This window comes from Strongylocentrotus purpuratus, unplaced genomic scaffold, assembly GCF_000002235.5.
Source record: "Strongylocentrotus purpuratus isolate Spur 01 unplaced genomic scaffold, Spur_5.0 spur5_scaffold_18, whole genome shotgun sequence".
In the NCBI taxonomy this organism is placed as follows: domain Eukaryota; kingdom Metazoa; phylum Echinodermata; class Echinoidea; order Camarodonta; family Strongylocentrotidae; genus Strongylocentrotus; species Strongylocentrotus purpuratus.
This window is the reverse complement of record NW_022145603.1, coordinates 33,375,547-33,390,647: the sequence shown is the minus strand read 5'-3', so window position 1 is coordinate 33,390,647 and position 15,101 is coordinate 33,375,547. Positions and strand designations below refer to the sequence as shown.

At 39.5% G+C, this 15,101-nt stretch overlaps 1 protein-coding gene across 1 annotated transcript in view; it reads left to right on the top strand.

Annotated features, from left to right (window-relative positions):
* LOC764068 (ras-related and estrogen-regulated growth inhibitor-like) overlaps positions 1-13,113 on the top strand; it is a 15,209-nt gene extending 2,096 nt beyond the window's left edge. The window contains exons 2-4 of the mRNA XM_030989733.1: positions 10,594-10,650; positions 11,024-11,097; positions 11,502-13,113. Coding sequence (XP_030845593.1) covers positions 10,594-10,650; positions 11,024-11,097; positions 11,502-11,921 — 551 coding nt within the window. The 3' untranslated portion in view covers positions 11,922-13,113. The remainder of the gene's footprint in view (positions 1-10,593; positions 10,651-11,023; positions 11,098-11,501) is intronic.
* Positions 13,114-15,101: the final 1,988 nt, after the last annotated feature.

Sequence of the window (15,101 nt, the reverse complement as noted above, 5' to 3'; positions counted from 1 at the left end):
TCATGATTTGTGTACAGTGTAAACGCCCCACGGCATGCCACACCTGATCAGTGGGGGTCGTTTTCACCAAAATATTTACTATCAAGCAGCGTGGGGGTCAGTGAAAGCAAGCGAGTACAGATGTCGACCCGCTTGGTAATATGGCGAGAGAGACAGAGACAGAGACAGAGAGAGAGACAGACAGATAAATAGACAAACAAAGAGACAAAGAGATCATAATTATATGGGAGGGGGTGCGCTGATTTAAGATGAATGGATAATCAACATTTTATTTTCAATTCATAGAAAGAGAGAATCCTTTTTTACATGGTATAGTCAAAATGGAAGAAAAAAAACTTATTACTACGTATTTGTGTCATCACAATTCTGGAGGGAGGAGGAGACTGAGATGGAGGAGACAGAATTGTTGGTAAAGAAAGTATTGTTATTACATCTTTGAGGGTTTTTTCCCTTTTATATTCTGTTTCTTTTCTTTTTCTTTTGAAGAGAGAGAGGGGGTGGGCAGTATTGCTGACCTATAAAGATTGATGTAACGGAGGCCTTGACCATAATTTATTAGAATGAACTTTTCCATTTTTAAACGATTTCTGTCATATCACCATTGCGTTTCGCCATTGATTTGGTTGATCGTAAAATGTAATACTATTTGTAGTGGCAGTTCCTTAGAGCAAATAACACGAGTTTTCGATAAAATGATTTAAGAAGAAAGACAAACCAACTGACATTTACAGGTTACGAATTTAAACGTGACCTTCACTTTCAACCGACTTGTCTTGAACAATTCCAGAATCTTTCCAAAAATATGAGAAATTTACTGAGGCAGATGTCTATATTCAGTGCATGTTTCTCAGCATCTATCCGTGTGTCGTGTAAGTTGATGTGAACAGCTGTTCAGAAACGTCTTCGTAAAACCATTCTTTACAACTGCTACAAGGTGAACTCATTCTCACGGTCTTCATTCAAGATTCCATACATTCAATCTTTTAGATATAGGCTACATTTGTAATTTAAGATACAGACGATGCGTGTTTAGTCGTGGAAATATCATAGATTTTCCAAACAGTTGGAAACGCTAAGAAATATCGCAAGTTGTTTGTTTCATTTCGATAAACCTGCAAACGTAAAATTCATTTGCAACATACAAATATTGACATTGGCATTGCAGATTTTGCACAGACCAGGAGAAATATTTCAAATTTCGTGTTGTATGATTTGTAACTAGATGATTGTTATGGGGGGGGGGGGGAGGCATACATAAATCTCCGAGTATTATTATTATTAGACATTCCTTTATAATTATGCGCAATTCCTTTACCAAGCTAGTAACATCTTACTTCACCTGGGTTGTGAGACAACAGACAAGATAAAATGACTTGTCTTTTAATATGACGAACACGGCAAAGAGAAGGATTCTAACGCTTAAAGGGCAATCCATCCCTTGTATTGTAATAAGTAGATTTGTATGGAAGCAGAAAAATAACAGAGACATAGAAGTCGTAGGAATAATCCACGGTGGTCCGTTAGGAATATTTGTTAATATATTTCTATTATTGGACTTGTTGCTTTGTTGTATATTAATGCAGTGATATAGATTGTTATAGGAAATGACAGAGCTTTGAAATTCTAGTACACCCTTGCTTATTAGCATGTCACGCAGGTCATAAAATGGTGTCAGTCGTGTTGTAAGCGATGTCATATTAGAGAGGTGCACTTCCCTGGTCAAATCAACCTCAGTAATTTCATCTAATCTTTCAATAACTCGAAGGTGGTAGGTTCATAGGATACCCTACTTGATATATTTCACGCTTCTATTCCCTTGGTATTTTGCATGGACATTCAATAATCTCAGATTTATCCTCGGAATACATCTTCAAAACTAGCTTACGCAAGAGCATGATTAGAACTTTTTGAAATTACTGTAAGACCAAAAACTTTCACGTTTATGAAACTTACGAACTGTTTGTTAATCTCTCCCCTCCCTTAGAAAAGAAAGAGATCCAAGATTTTGTGATTTATCAACGAGGATAAATTAATGGCCAAACGGTATTCTCATATTTTCACTTTAATCCACAAGGCTCAAGTAAAAAGAGGGGGTCCTACCCGAGACACCCCGAAAGTTTGATATTCTTTTATACGTAGCATATTTCATCAATTCAAAATTTGTGGGGAAATGGTTTTAATGCTTCCTCAATCGCTGACTTTTATGGAACCCGCATTTCATAAAATATTGTCGGCCAGGCACTTTTAGCTATTTTCGCTCTCTCTCTTTACAAAACGACGTAAATTACGTCTTGACAAACTAAAGGCGGGGCCAGGAAACACAGTCGTCATGGCAACGGGACCATGTAACATGAAGGACATGAATGGTGATCGTGTTCAATGTGGTATGCAATGTTTAGAAACATATGACAGGATGCATCTGGAAACGATCCCCTAAAAGTCAAAACTAGACAATCTGTCAAACACCAAATATCTTCCGACGTAGAGGAAAGAATTAGTGCTATAAAGTTACTGCCGGGATCGCCGTGACTTTCAACCTGCTCAAGGGCGAAGATCAGCTTGGCAATGGCTAATATTAACGGGTCTATTCTATTTTAATAGCTCAGAACTTCAGTTGTTTCTGACAAAGGTTGATTGCAAACATAATAGATTATACGTATACACAGCCAGCAAAAGAAAGGAAGGTTGTGATTTGTAAAAGTCGTTGGGATGTATAGCATATCTAGAAAAAGGTTTACATTTTCAAAAAAAAAGGGCGTCGTACTCCTTTTTTGTTGTTGTATTTTTCTCACCATATGACCCTATTGAAATTAGTGATATCATCATTTTATTTCGGCCATCAGGGGGTTATGCGTATCAAACCGAAGAGGAATTGACGATGACACCGCAAACATGGAAATCTATGGTATCCTTAAAGAATCAAATGAGACAAAATGAGCAGGCATAGACTATCAAAGTATCATTTCACTTGCTTCAAGTACTGCACTTGAAGCAAACCCCTTCCTAAAAAAAGAAAGATAATTAATTTATAACTGATATGAAGACGGGACAATCTGAATGCCATCAGCGAGGAAGCGACTTTGACAGTGAAACTGAATCGGAAAGTGAGTTATCTAGCTTTAGAGACTTTCTTGTCATCAAAATATGGAATTAGGATTAGGGAATTTGAACAAGATAACCGAGATGATTAATTCGATGCTATCTAATCTAGAGCCTGAATTGAGTCTCCATTGTGACGCCATCATGATCTGCAAGACGGATATGTAATACGTGACTTCTTGTATTCGACATAATCATCACAAACTGGAAAGCTAAGCTGGGAGAAGCCATGATTAATTAGAGCCCATCTCAATTCGTTTATTTTTTTTCCATTTCCAGCCTGCTATGTTCATATTTTACAAAAGATTTAATAAGGTTTTCTCTCTCTCTCTCTCTCTCTGTCACTCTTCCCCTCTTTCTCTTTTTTTAAATAAAAATCTGTCTGCCTCTAATATTCTTTCTATTTTGATCTCTCTTTCTCTTATCTAGCTATGCATTGACGTTGATAACTTTCTTCCTACCAATTCTGCTACTAATATTTTGTATAACTCTTTATGCTTCTTAATTCAACATCTTTAATTCTTCTTCTCTTTCTCGCCATCTTCTTTTACGCCTGTCCCTCTATCATGAGTTCTTACAATCCTCTATGTTTCGTTTATAATTATACTCTCTCCTTCCCTCCTTGTGAAAATCTCCCCCCCCCCCCCTCTCTCTCTCTCTCTCTCTCTCTCTCCCTCTCCATCTCCCTTCTTGTGAAAATCTTTCTCTCATAAATGAAAGTTCTCCTCGGTGCCTCGACTTGGCCTTGTCTTGTCCTGGTTGTCTCGGAGCTGACAGAGTTCCTCTGCTCTTGTTTCAGGATCCCATTTCGCGTCTTTACTCGACGCTAATGATCTCTTATCTATCGCCTATATGACCCTGGGTCGCGTACTTGACCTGGGGTCGCCCTGAGGTCACGTGACCCGATCAGACCGTTCAGGACAGACAGCTACAATAAATCATTTCGTTCATCATCGAAATTTTTTAGGGATAGACCTGACGACGATATGAAGCTATCCAAATAAATTAAACGACTTTCTGCCTTTCTTTCTTCTCAATTTTATTCTGTGAGGTTGATTGTGACTTTTCGTAAGTCACATTCTTTGCTTGTAATATTGATTCCAATGTGGAGTAATTTTGGGGGGTCATAGCATGGAAATGAAGTAGATAAACAGTTCTTATTGTAACAGAACTATAAAGCCTGGTCTCAACAATAGTGGTATTTTGCCAATTTCCGAAACTAGATTTCATCTGTTTAGGCCTAGTGAATGGAACACACACAAAAGGAGATAATTAAACATCTGACTCTAAGGAGAGACTGAGATAAAGATTGAAGACAAAAATAACTAGCTTTCATCTCACAGTTATTCTCTCTCTCTCTCTCTCTCTCTCTCTCTTTCTCTCTCTCCATCACCAGTCTTCCCTCCCATTCGTATTGACTATATCACGAGGATGCGAGTTGTTGCCATGGTAATCTATGATCTTCAAACACACGAGCAGTCGGAGCAGGTGTATAATGGACGAGTCGACCTGTTTGTTATCTCAGTTGTTGGCCGGATATCCTTCTTCAAATACTACCATGTAACACGAATCCTCCATTCTAGCTGCCTGGTGTCCTTCAGTCCCAGGCTTCAGACCTCGTGTGGCCTATTCCCAACCGGGAATCTCAATCGGTCCTATGATAATATCCAGACGTATGTAGCCAGGGGGAACGGTCGCCCCCCCCCCCCAAAAAAAAAAAAAATAAAATAAAAAAATAAATAAATAAATAAATAAAAATAAAATAAATAAAATAAATAAATAAATAAATAAATTTAAAAAAATAAATAAATTTTTAACAAAATACGCCGCCCCCCCCCCCCAAAAAAAAGAGAGAAAGAAGAAAGGAAGAGGACAAAGGAAGAAAAAGGATTAAGAGTCGAGAACGGTACAACGAATTGTCTTCTTTCTCTAATAATTTATGAAACTTCAAAGCTTCTGCGCTTTGCGCGGAGGGGGGAACTGAATTCAGACAAGGATTTAGAGTCGAAAATGGTACAACGAATCGTCTTTTTTCTCTAATAATTTAATGAAATGTAAAAGCTTCCGCGCGGAAGGGGGCAAAACTCCCTGCACCCCCCCCCCCCCCCCCCAGGGAGCGCGCTTCGCGTGCTCACTACCGCCCCCCCCCTAAAATAAAATCCTGGCTACGTGCTTGCTTCGCCAGCCAGCCCCACCCACCCGCCCATTCCCTATCTACGGTTTGAAGGCCTAGTGACAAAAAGAATTCAAGTTGCAGTGTCGTGATGGCTAGAACCATTAGGCCTACGGATATTGCAACTGGGAGGTTCCGGGTTCGAAACCAAGCTAGTACACTATGGTGTGGCATTGCTCCTTTATTATTACCAAGTCCGCTAGGTACACTGATTTCGTACTTACTGATGTAAACAGTTCGCCTCTGCTAAATCCCCACTTAAAGTCTGGATATGCAATTGGAGTCATTGCGGTTATTTTTTTAGCAGTGCTTGTACAATTGCGGACCCCTCAAATGATAGTTAGGAATAATGAGTAATTCAATTAACAAATTCGTAACTACAAAAAGAAACTAGAAATAAAAAAAAAGGGGGGGGGGATGCCAACATAGACGTGAAGAGAATACTTTACACGAGAAAGATGGGAGAACACGGTCACAAAACAAAATGAAGTAGCCAATGCCCCCCCCCCCCCCCCCAAAAAAAAAAAGAATTGAGAGATCGGGGGTACAGAATATAATACAACAGGATAGGTTTATAACGGGTTGGGGCAGCTATAGATATCTAGCTAATAATAGACAAACCGGTGTGAAGCTTTACAAACATAATTATATACATATATTTGTTGATTTGATCGATTCGGTTAAAGAGGAAATGTGTACGCACGCATGCATAGATAGGAATATCATTTATTAAACATGTTTAAACCCAGCGATCAATGGGTGGTGATAATGTATCCAATAAATATCCCTGTCAATGGATGTTATTTTAGTCAGAGACAGGTGAAACTTGCGCTGCACTTTTTTTTGTTCATTTCCTTTTGAAAACATCTAGACAGAGAGGCATATTGCATCGATGAGAGAAGGTTTGTGAGAGGGCTCTTTACAGGAAAATAGAATCCCAACATTGGTTGACTAGCACTGATACTTTCCATCGTCTGATTTATTTATTCACAATGACTCCAATCAGTTTGATTTGTTTTTACTGTTTGTTTTACGACTTTTGTTTTGCTCCCCACTTACTACCACTACAAGATGTATATCCCGTTGTAATAAATGCTTATCTTAATGTACAGTCATAATGTTTGATAATTCATGTTGCTAACTTTGTTTCTTCGATTGAGGGCGCTATTTGTTGGCAGCCACAAGCGAAATGTCGCTGGAATAAAATCAAGGTAAATTTATTGATAACAGCCGTGATTTTCACTTGCTTTATGGTGAATTGTGTTATTTGTACTTTTGTCATCATTTTGAACCGGGATTTGTGCAATATTGAAGAATGGCAGCTCGTAAAACTACGTTTGTTTTGAACGCCTTGATACTCTTCTTTGGATTATGTATGTACATTACGTGTATGTGTGAGTGTACGCCCATTCCTTGGCGTCAAAGAGTGACGTTGAATGACTTAAATGGTAACAAAGCCATTTTCTTGAACTCAAAAAGGTCGCTCGACCCTGACTTAGAAAGGTCGCTTGATATCGTCCGTGAACCTAAATTGCTCCGGATCATCAATAGAACAATGGAACCGCAACGCATAACGTACTCTATGAATCAGCTCTACACATTACGTAAGCGGTCCAGGTTACCGTTGCCTGGTGATGTGAAGCAAGTTGCTAAGGAGTGTGGTATATTCCTAGCCCGCGGATGTAGGGGCGGATCTCGCAGGATCCGCCAACTTGGTGTTCGCATTACGAGTCGAAATGACCCCTCCCCACTAACAACTGATGCAACTCGTTCGAACCTTGTAAACATACATACTTCATCCAAAAAAAAGCAAACACCACGAAAATTTGATTTCCCTCGAATGCTTATGAGCAATATGAGATCGCTATCCAACAAGGCGGATGAACTTCAAACAATCATCCATGAGAGCAATATTGACGTTTGCGCCCTCAGTGAAACATGGTTGACCCCGGAAACAGTTGATTATTTCGAAATGAATGGCTTTAGCCACCTTCACAAATGCAGAAATCATAAGAGAGGAGGTGGAGTATCCATTTACATAAATGAACAAATGTCACCCAGACCTGTACCTGACATACACGTTCCTGAAGACATCGAAGTGGTCTGGGGACAGATTCGGCCGCGTCGGCTGCCACGTGAGATATCAAGTATCTTTGTGGCGTCAGTCTACTTCCCACCAAATAGTGTCAACGAGCTAGAACTGGCCGACCATCTCATTGGCTCAGTAGACCAACTAAGGTCGAAGCACCCTTCTGCTGGCTTCGTCATAATGGGGGACTTTAACCAAATGAACACCGACGTGATCTGTACAAGCACGTCGCTCAAACAGATCGTCAAGAAACCTACCCGAAATACAGCTATATTGGACAAAATATTGACAAATATGAAAGACTTCTACAGTGATGCTGACGTCATGTCACCGCTAGGACTGAGTGACCATAATTCTGTTGAGTGGGGTCCATTGAATATATTCCCCCACAAACGGAACGTTTTCTCCAGACGAGTCATCAGACCGATGCGCGATTCTGACATAAGATCCTTCGGCCGGTGGATATCTGTTCAAACTTGGCCTGAAGTTCAAGATGCTGTGACAACATCAGACAAATGTGAGGCATTTTACACATCCTTCCAATCAGCCATTGACACACATTTTCCAACAAAGGAAGTGAAAATCCATCAGAAGGATAAGCCATGGGTTACACCATCTATTAAGGCTTCAATTAATCAGCGTCAAATCCTCTTCAACACTGGACAGAAAGGCGAATGGAGAGCCTGCTCTAATAAAATCATCCGGAGCATAGGTAAAGAGAAACGCCACTTCTACCACGATCGTGTGGCTCAGCTGAAATCGGACAATCCTACCTCGTGGCACAAGCATATTAAGCTCATGACTTCTAGATCGCAATGCTGTCCAACCATTGACGTTCCTGGTTATGATCAGTCGGACCCATCGAAGATTGCAGATACCATCAACAAGCGATTTGTAGATGTTGCTAGCAACATCCGGCCCCTCCAACTATGCGACTTGCCATCATACCTGCCGTCTCAGAGACCCCCTACTGTGCAGCCATGGGAAGTTTATCGAGAACTCCAACGGCTAAAACCCGGAAAGTCCGCTGGTCCCGATGGAGTACCTACCAGATTGATCAGGACGTTTGCGTATGAACTAGCCTATCCACTTACCACCATCTTGAATAGCTCGTTCGCGGAAGGGGAAGTTCCCAACAGATGGAAAAAAGCTATTGTTGTGCCAATCCCGAAGGAAAAGCCTGCTAGAATCGATAAACTGAGACCGATTGCACTTACAGACCACTTTGTGAAGGTAGCAGAACTTTTCATAACAAAGTGGTTGATGTCTGATATCTCATCCAAACTAGATGCCAAACAGTTTGGAAGTAGACCAGGTAGATCAACAACTCACTGTCTTGTAGATATTGTAAATTTTCTAACGAAGCAGGCCGACAAATTAGGTACCACATCCACTCTAGTCACAACTGACTTTTCTAAGGCTTTTGATAAAGTTGATCATACAGTAGTTATCTCTAAGCTTATCCATCTTGTGTCTTGTCCCTCACTTGTACCTTGGATTTCTAACTTTCTGACTGGTCGCACCCAGTGTGTTCGCTACCAAGGTGTCATGTCTACCTGGGCTCCAGTGAACGCGGGCGTCCCACAGGGGACACGCTTAGGCCCGATCTTGTTCCTAGTCCTAATCAACGACGCATTGGCATCCTCAAATTTGGAGCATTGGAAATACGTTGATGACATGACAATAGCGGAAGCGAGACCACGGGGTGCGGCTGCAGAAATCCATAATACCCTATCTGAACTCAACACATGGTGCAATAACAACGCCATGCAGCTTAATGCCAGTAAATGTCATGTAATGAGAGTAAACTTCGGAAAAACCCAACTCCCTCCAATTAATGTTAGTCTTGGGGACCAGACCCTTGATGAGGTGCAAACAATCAAAGCCCTGGGGGTACTACTACAAACAGATCTGAAATGGAACAGCCATGTCGATAACATGGTGCGTAACGCAAATAGGCGCATGTATATGCTAAGAACCCTGAAACCATTCCAATTACCATGGAAAGACTTACTATGTGTATACACAGGCTATGTCAGGCCCCTTGTTGAATATGCTGCTCCTGTGTGGCATCCTGGCTTAACAAACCAACAAAATGCCCAGATTGAAAGGATCCAGAAACGTGCACTCAAAATTGTACTGGGATCATTGTACGTGACCTACGAAAATGCACTACAAATGACCAATCTCCAAACCCTAGACAATAGAAGGCGAGAACTTTGCAAAAGATTTGCTAAATCACTAATAAATTCACCTCAGTTCAGGGACTGGTTGCCACGCCCACGCCAGAATAGATATTCTCAATCTCTGAGGAGGGTTGCTCCTTATCCTGCAATCAGATGCAGAACTGATAGATACAAAAGAAGCCCAATTCCATTCTTGGTCGACCTATTGAATGATATGTAACTATAATCATCAGACATAGCTACACTTTTCGCTTTTCACCCCTTATTATATTTGAATTTATTCCAGTTTGTTACATGATATTAACTTTAATGAATTATATCCAGTTAATTGACAAATCATTGCTGTATCAATCGTAACTGCTAAACTTATTTTCCTCTTCCATTCTCTCCCCCGTTTCTAACACTCTTTCTCCCCTCTCTCTCTCTCTCTCTCTCTCTGTCTGTCTCTCTCTCCCCTCTCTCTTTGTCTCTCTCCTATTCTCTCTCTTTCTTCTCTCCTTTTCATTCCCCCTTCTCTCCTATTGTATCCGTCACCCTGTGTGTTTCTCTATTGTAACGATTTGGAATAGCTGGCCCCGTTCACAAACCGATCAGCACAGGATACGCTTTGAACCTATTAACATTAAAGTATATCTATTTTTTGCCTTTGTAAATCTTAACTTATTTTCTGTCAAATGTAAATTTCCAATATATCACTGTATTTTACTGAGCTTTTTAATCTGTTAAAATCACGCAATTATTCACTTTTAAAATCTATTGCAACTATTGTTTAATACAAACAAACACGACCCGTTTAAAATCAATGAATATCGGAGTGGAAATATTATTGCATGTTCACATTTATATATAACTTTATATTTTATATTTTTACTATGAACTTGAACGAATTTTGAATTTATATCTTGTAATGTCTGATTTCACATGTATTTATTGTAATGTAAATTTTTTATCAATTTGTAAAAAGTCACACAATTCAGCCTTCGGGCTGCGAGATGATTTACAATAAAACAAACCATTTATTTAAATTTATTTCTTTCCCTCCCTAGCAACCATTGTGCGGTACCTGACTAAACGGTTCATTTGGGAATACGACCCAACATTAGGTAAGACTATAATCATATGACCTTATAGCCATGTTTCTTTTCTGACTTCATTTAATACCTTATGCGGATGTACATAATCGATATTTCCGTTCCGATATAGTATAAATTACACCATAGCTCTTCTCCTACATTCAATTCAATTCAAATGAGCCTTTATTTTTTTCCATTCAATTTGACAACATATTTGACATCTGTTCAAACAATACAATTTATATGTAGGAACATAAATATAATTAAAGAACTTGTATTACAAGGAAGAAGGCGCGAATCCCGATAAGCTGTATATAATAACAGGTAGACTGACGTTATGATTAGGAACCTATTATATTTACACAATTTTCTTCTTTTTCATTCTTATCCATATGTTCTGCAGAATTTATCTACCGCCACCAAACACCCGTCGATGATGAGCTCGTTTCCATGGAGATCTTAGATACTGCAGGACAGGTGAGATCAGGGTTCATTCATTCCCCCCTACTTCAAGGCCTCCCAAAGTATATTCGAGAAAGAAATCTTTTGACAAAATGTGTTAGGCCTAATTCGGGGTAATTCGTTTATCAGAAAATTGTAGGTAGTGCGACTGTAAGGCAGAGCTCCTATAGAAAATGTTAATTATTCTAAATATTTATTTTTAAAGTTACTGCCAAAGTCTGGGGACAATGTTCATGATGACATTCAATATTTCAAATTGATATTTCTAAAAGGATTAATGTAGGCTTACGTATAAGTGTAGATTTTGAGCCAGAAACTAAAACGTCAGTATTTCACATATTGCTATCCGTGTTTAAGTAGAATGAATAACGACTTTTATCAATATAATTTTTATCAGTTTTCTGGTTGTTTCTCTACAGGAGGTGGATAGCATACAGCGAGAAGGTCACGTGAGATGGGGTGACGGGTTTCTCGTAATCTACAGTATCACGGACCGGAAGAGCTTTGAAGAGGTCGTCCAGATCAAAGGCTTTCTCGACGAGATCAAGAAAGCGAGGAATGTATCCGTCGTCATCGTCGCTAACAAGTGCGATCTCGATCACATGCGTGAAGTCAGTACTGAGGAAGGCGAGAAGATGGCTCAAGAACTTGCTTGCGCGTTCTACGAATCGTCTGCATGCCGTGGTGATGAGAGTATACCCGAAGCCTTTCATGAACTATACCGGGAAGTCCGGCGACGACGAGCGATGGAAGGACACAAGTCCCGAAGGCGGAGCTCCATTCAACAAATGAAACAAGTTCTGAATAAAACACTAACGAAGATCAACAACAGACAATGATAATCATCAAGAATCGCGCCATTTGTAAAGGATATATATTTTTTGTTGATTCCTATAAATCTTTCACGAGTACAAAGCGGCGACTTACGTTGTGGTCTCCTGTCGAACTAAATGAACAGTCGAACTAAATGACAAGTCGAACTGAGAATACTTGACAGACAGTCTCCCTTGGTCTAGCATCAATCGTCTGTTCTACAAATAGTAAAATCATATAGGGTCAAAGACAATGTAAATGATGTACGAAGTTCACTGATGCCGAGGAGGACGAGAGACTCTGCAGCTTCAATCATTTGAACATCTAGAGGAACAGCACTGATCTTTATCATGCATATGAAATGCTGAACTGAAATGTTTTAAACCGAATATGGTTATTCTTAAACATGTGATGTGCAAAAATAAAATATGAGATTGACAAAAATGTACTGTTTACAAACCTGTTTAAGCTAAGCAGTAAGCAGGCAGTGTACACCAAATCTTGCAGTTGTTCGCATGTCATGTATGGATGAATTATTATCCTTAGTATGAAACTGTTGTGTTTAAGAGAAAACGGAAGTCAGAATCCATTGCGACTTTCCACCATCACAAAAATAGCGTTTTGTTGCTATCGTCTGATCGCTACCAACAGTAAAAGGGGCGCATATGTACTTCGTAACACTGAACATGTTGTACTATTATGTTTGTTTGTTTGGTTTACTGACTGCTAAGAGAACATGAGCATGATTGTATTTAAGCTACCAGGGGACCGACGGCGATTTCAAGTCATATCCGAGGGACCTTGGTACTGTGGAATAATGCCTTACCAAGGGCACTTTACTTCATCAACTTGGTTTCGAACTCGGAACCTCCTGTGTACGAGACCCCTGCTCTACCACTGAGCCATCGCACCCCCCCCCCACCCCCACTAAAAGGAAGCATTACATTTCATCAAACAAAATGTGTTTAAGGAAATGACTAGATAATAAAGAGTTATTAACGAAAACTCTGTTAATAATCATCATCAACAAAATTGGTCTTTTTTTATTGAGTTTATCCGAGAATGCTTCATAGCTAGATTCACTTAATATTCGTTTGTTCGGAGGATGAATAAATAAACCAGCAATAATTTCTATATTTGATCCGAATGTCGCAATCATACACGACATGATGGCACGCGGTTCATTATTCCCCTCTCACCCCCTCCCCCCCCCCCCCACTCCCATGGGGACACGTACGTGCTTTACAATCGAAGGATGAAAAGAGGAAGAAAAAAGCCCCAAAACGATAGAAAAGAGAGAGAAAGGAAGAGAGATGAAAAATGCAACCTAAACAAAAGAAGGTGATACGAACTCCTACCACACCCTCCCCTCACACTATGTACTTGTTCTTTCACGTTTTATCTACCTATTATTTCCAGTGCCCCCCCCCCCCAAAAAAGAGGAAAATGGGGGGGGGGGTAGGTGAATAATAATAATAATAGCTCACATTTATAATACTTAATACTTTGTTTCTAGGCGCAGTACATATCATCACCCCGGTCATCGGATTCAGGATTAACTGCACACAGTGTTTGCACATTCTCCTCTCTCTGGGGAGCATTCCGGCCAGTTGCCATTTTACAAGCGCCACTTGTTCATCCAACCACATTAACAGTGGCAAAGAGTGGCAAATGTAAATTAACGTCTTGCCAACGGACATTTAGTGCCGTGTCGGGATCGAACCACGACCTTCGAATTTCAAGTCAGGTCTTAAACCCAAGTGCCCTTGTTGTGGTTGGATCCATACGACGTCACTAGGTTGCTGGATTTTGGGAGTCATTTACTCGAATCATTTATGACAACATGCTCACTCACGTAAGATAGAGCGGATATTGATCAAGAATATTGACACTGTTTGTTTTCCTTCTGATATAGAACCTTTGTTGTGTGGAACCCTTTTAAACATGTATAAGTTAAACAATAATTAAAGTTAGACGGGGATCTTAAAAAGTAAATAATTTGACGATGCGTTTTGAGATACAGATTATGATATGTATACCATTTGTTATTTTCTTGCCCTCTTTTTGTGTGGATTAGACTGACTGACATACATGAACGGTAATGTGTACCATGGTGTCATGTACGAACATTCTTATCCTAGTAATGATATCCTATCTGTAGCGATATCCAAAATGAAGGATTGAGTATTGAATATTTGTGTTATTTCTAGGTCTATAAACAAGGTGAACATCCTTTTGTTATATTATATCCATCTACATGTTTTGTTTCGTGAAGTGTATGAAATATCGCTGGGATAATGCTAAATATATTACTCACTACGGATGTAGTATCGAAAATAATACCGCTAGTGATATTCGTTTGTCTCGCAATGTATGGTTCCTTGTTGACCACACATTGACAAACACATTGACAAACGAATATCAATAACGATATTATTTTCGATATCGCTAGGATCTTTCAAATTTTAATGTAGATTCGCTTGCACGTGTATCATGATCAGGATGGTGCAGTTAGTTTCAGTAAGATAATTATGAAATCATTTGCAGTTAATTCCGTCTTCCATTCATAACATTTACTCCCCGCAATATTCCTCCACGATTCATTGCACTTCGGTCATTAATGCATCAGATTGAAGTCCGAGGCCATTTTCTATAAAACAATCTGAGGTAAAGCCGTTGTGAACGTTTTCATGTTGCATCTGTCTTGGAGCCAGAAGGGCATTATCCCTGTGTAAAATGATTCAAGTTAATGCCCTTTTGGCACTAAATATATGATATAAACCTGTTGTGGATTTCAAGTGGCAAGCTTATATTGGCAGCTTGTTCACATTTAAAAGACGGACTGGGTCACAATGTATTTTCATTGTCATTTTGATCCTTTGCATTGGTATAGTGTATATGTAATATTTTTGAATACATGATTTAGATATATATATGCATATATGCCGGAGCATGTAGTACTTTAATCCTGTTCATCGCTGTTAAAATTAATGTAGTCTGCATTAACTCGGTATATTACTCTAAAAACTAAATAAACTAAACATGACAAAAGCACTGTTTGCCCGATAGCAACAAAAAATTAAAAAGATTGTCACCAAGTATATAACAGGGATAATATTATTATGAAATCATTGACTGCTCTCTCTCTCTCTCTCTCTCTCTCTCTCTCTCTCTCCCTCTCCCTTTCTCCAACCTCTGCACTGTTT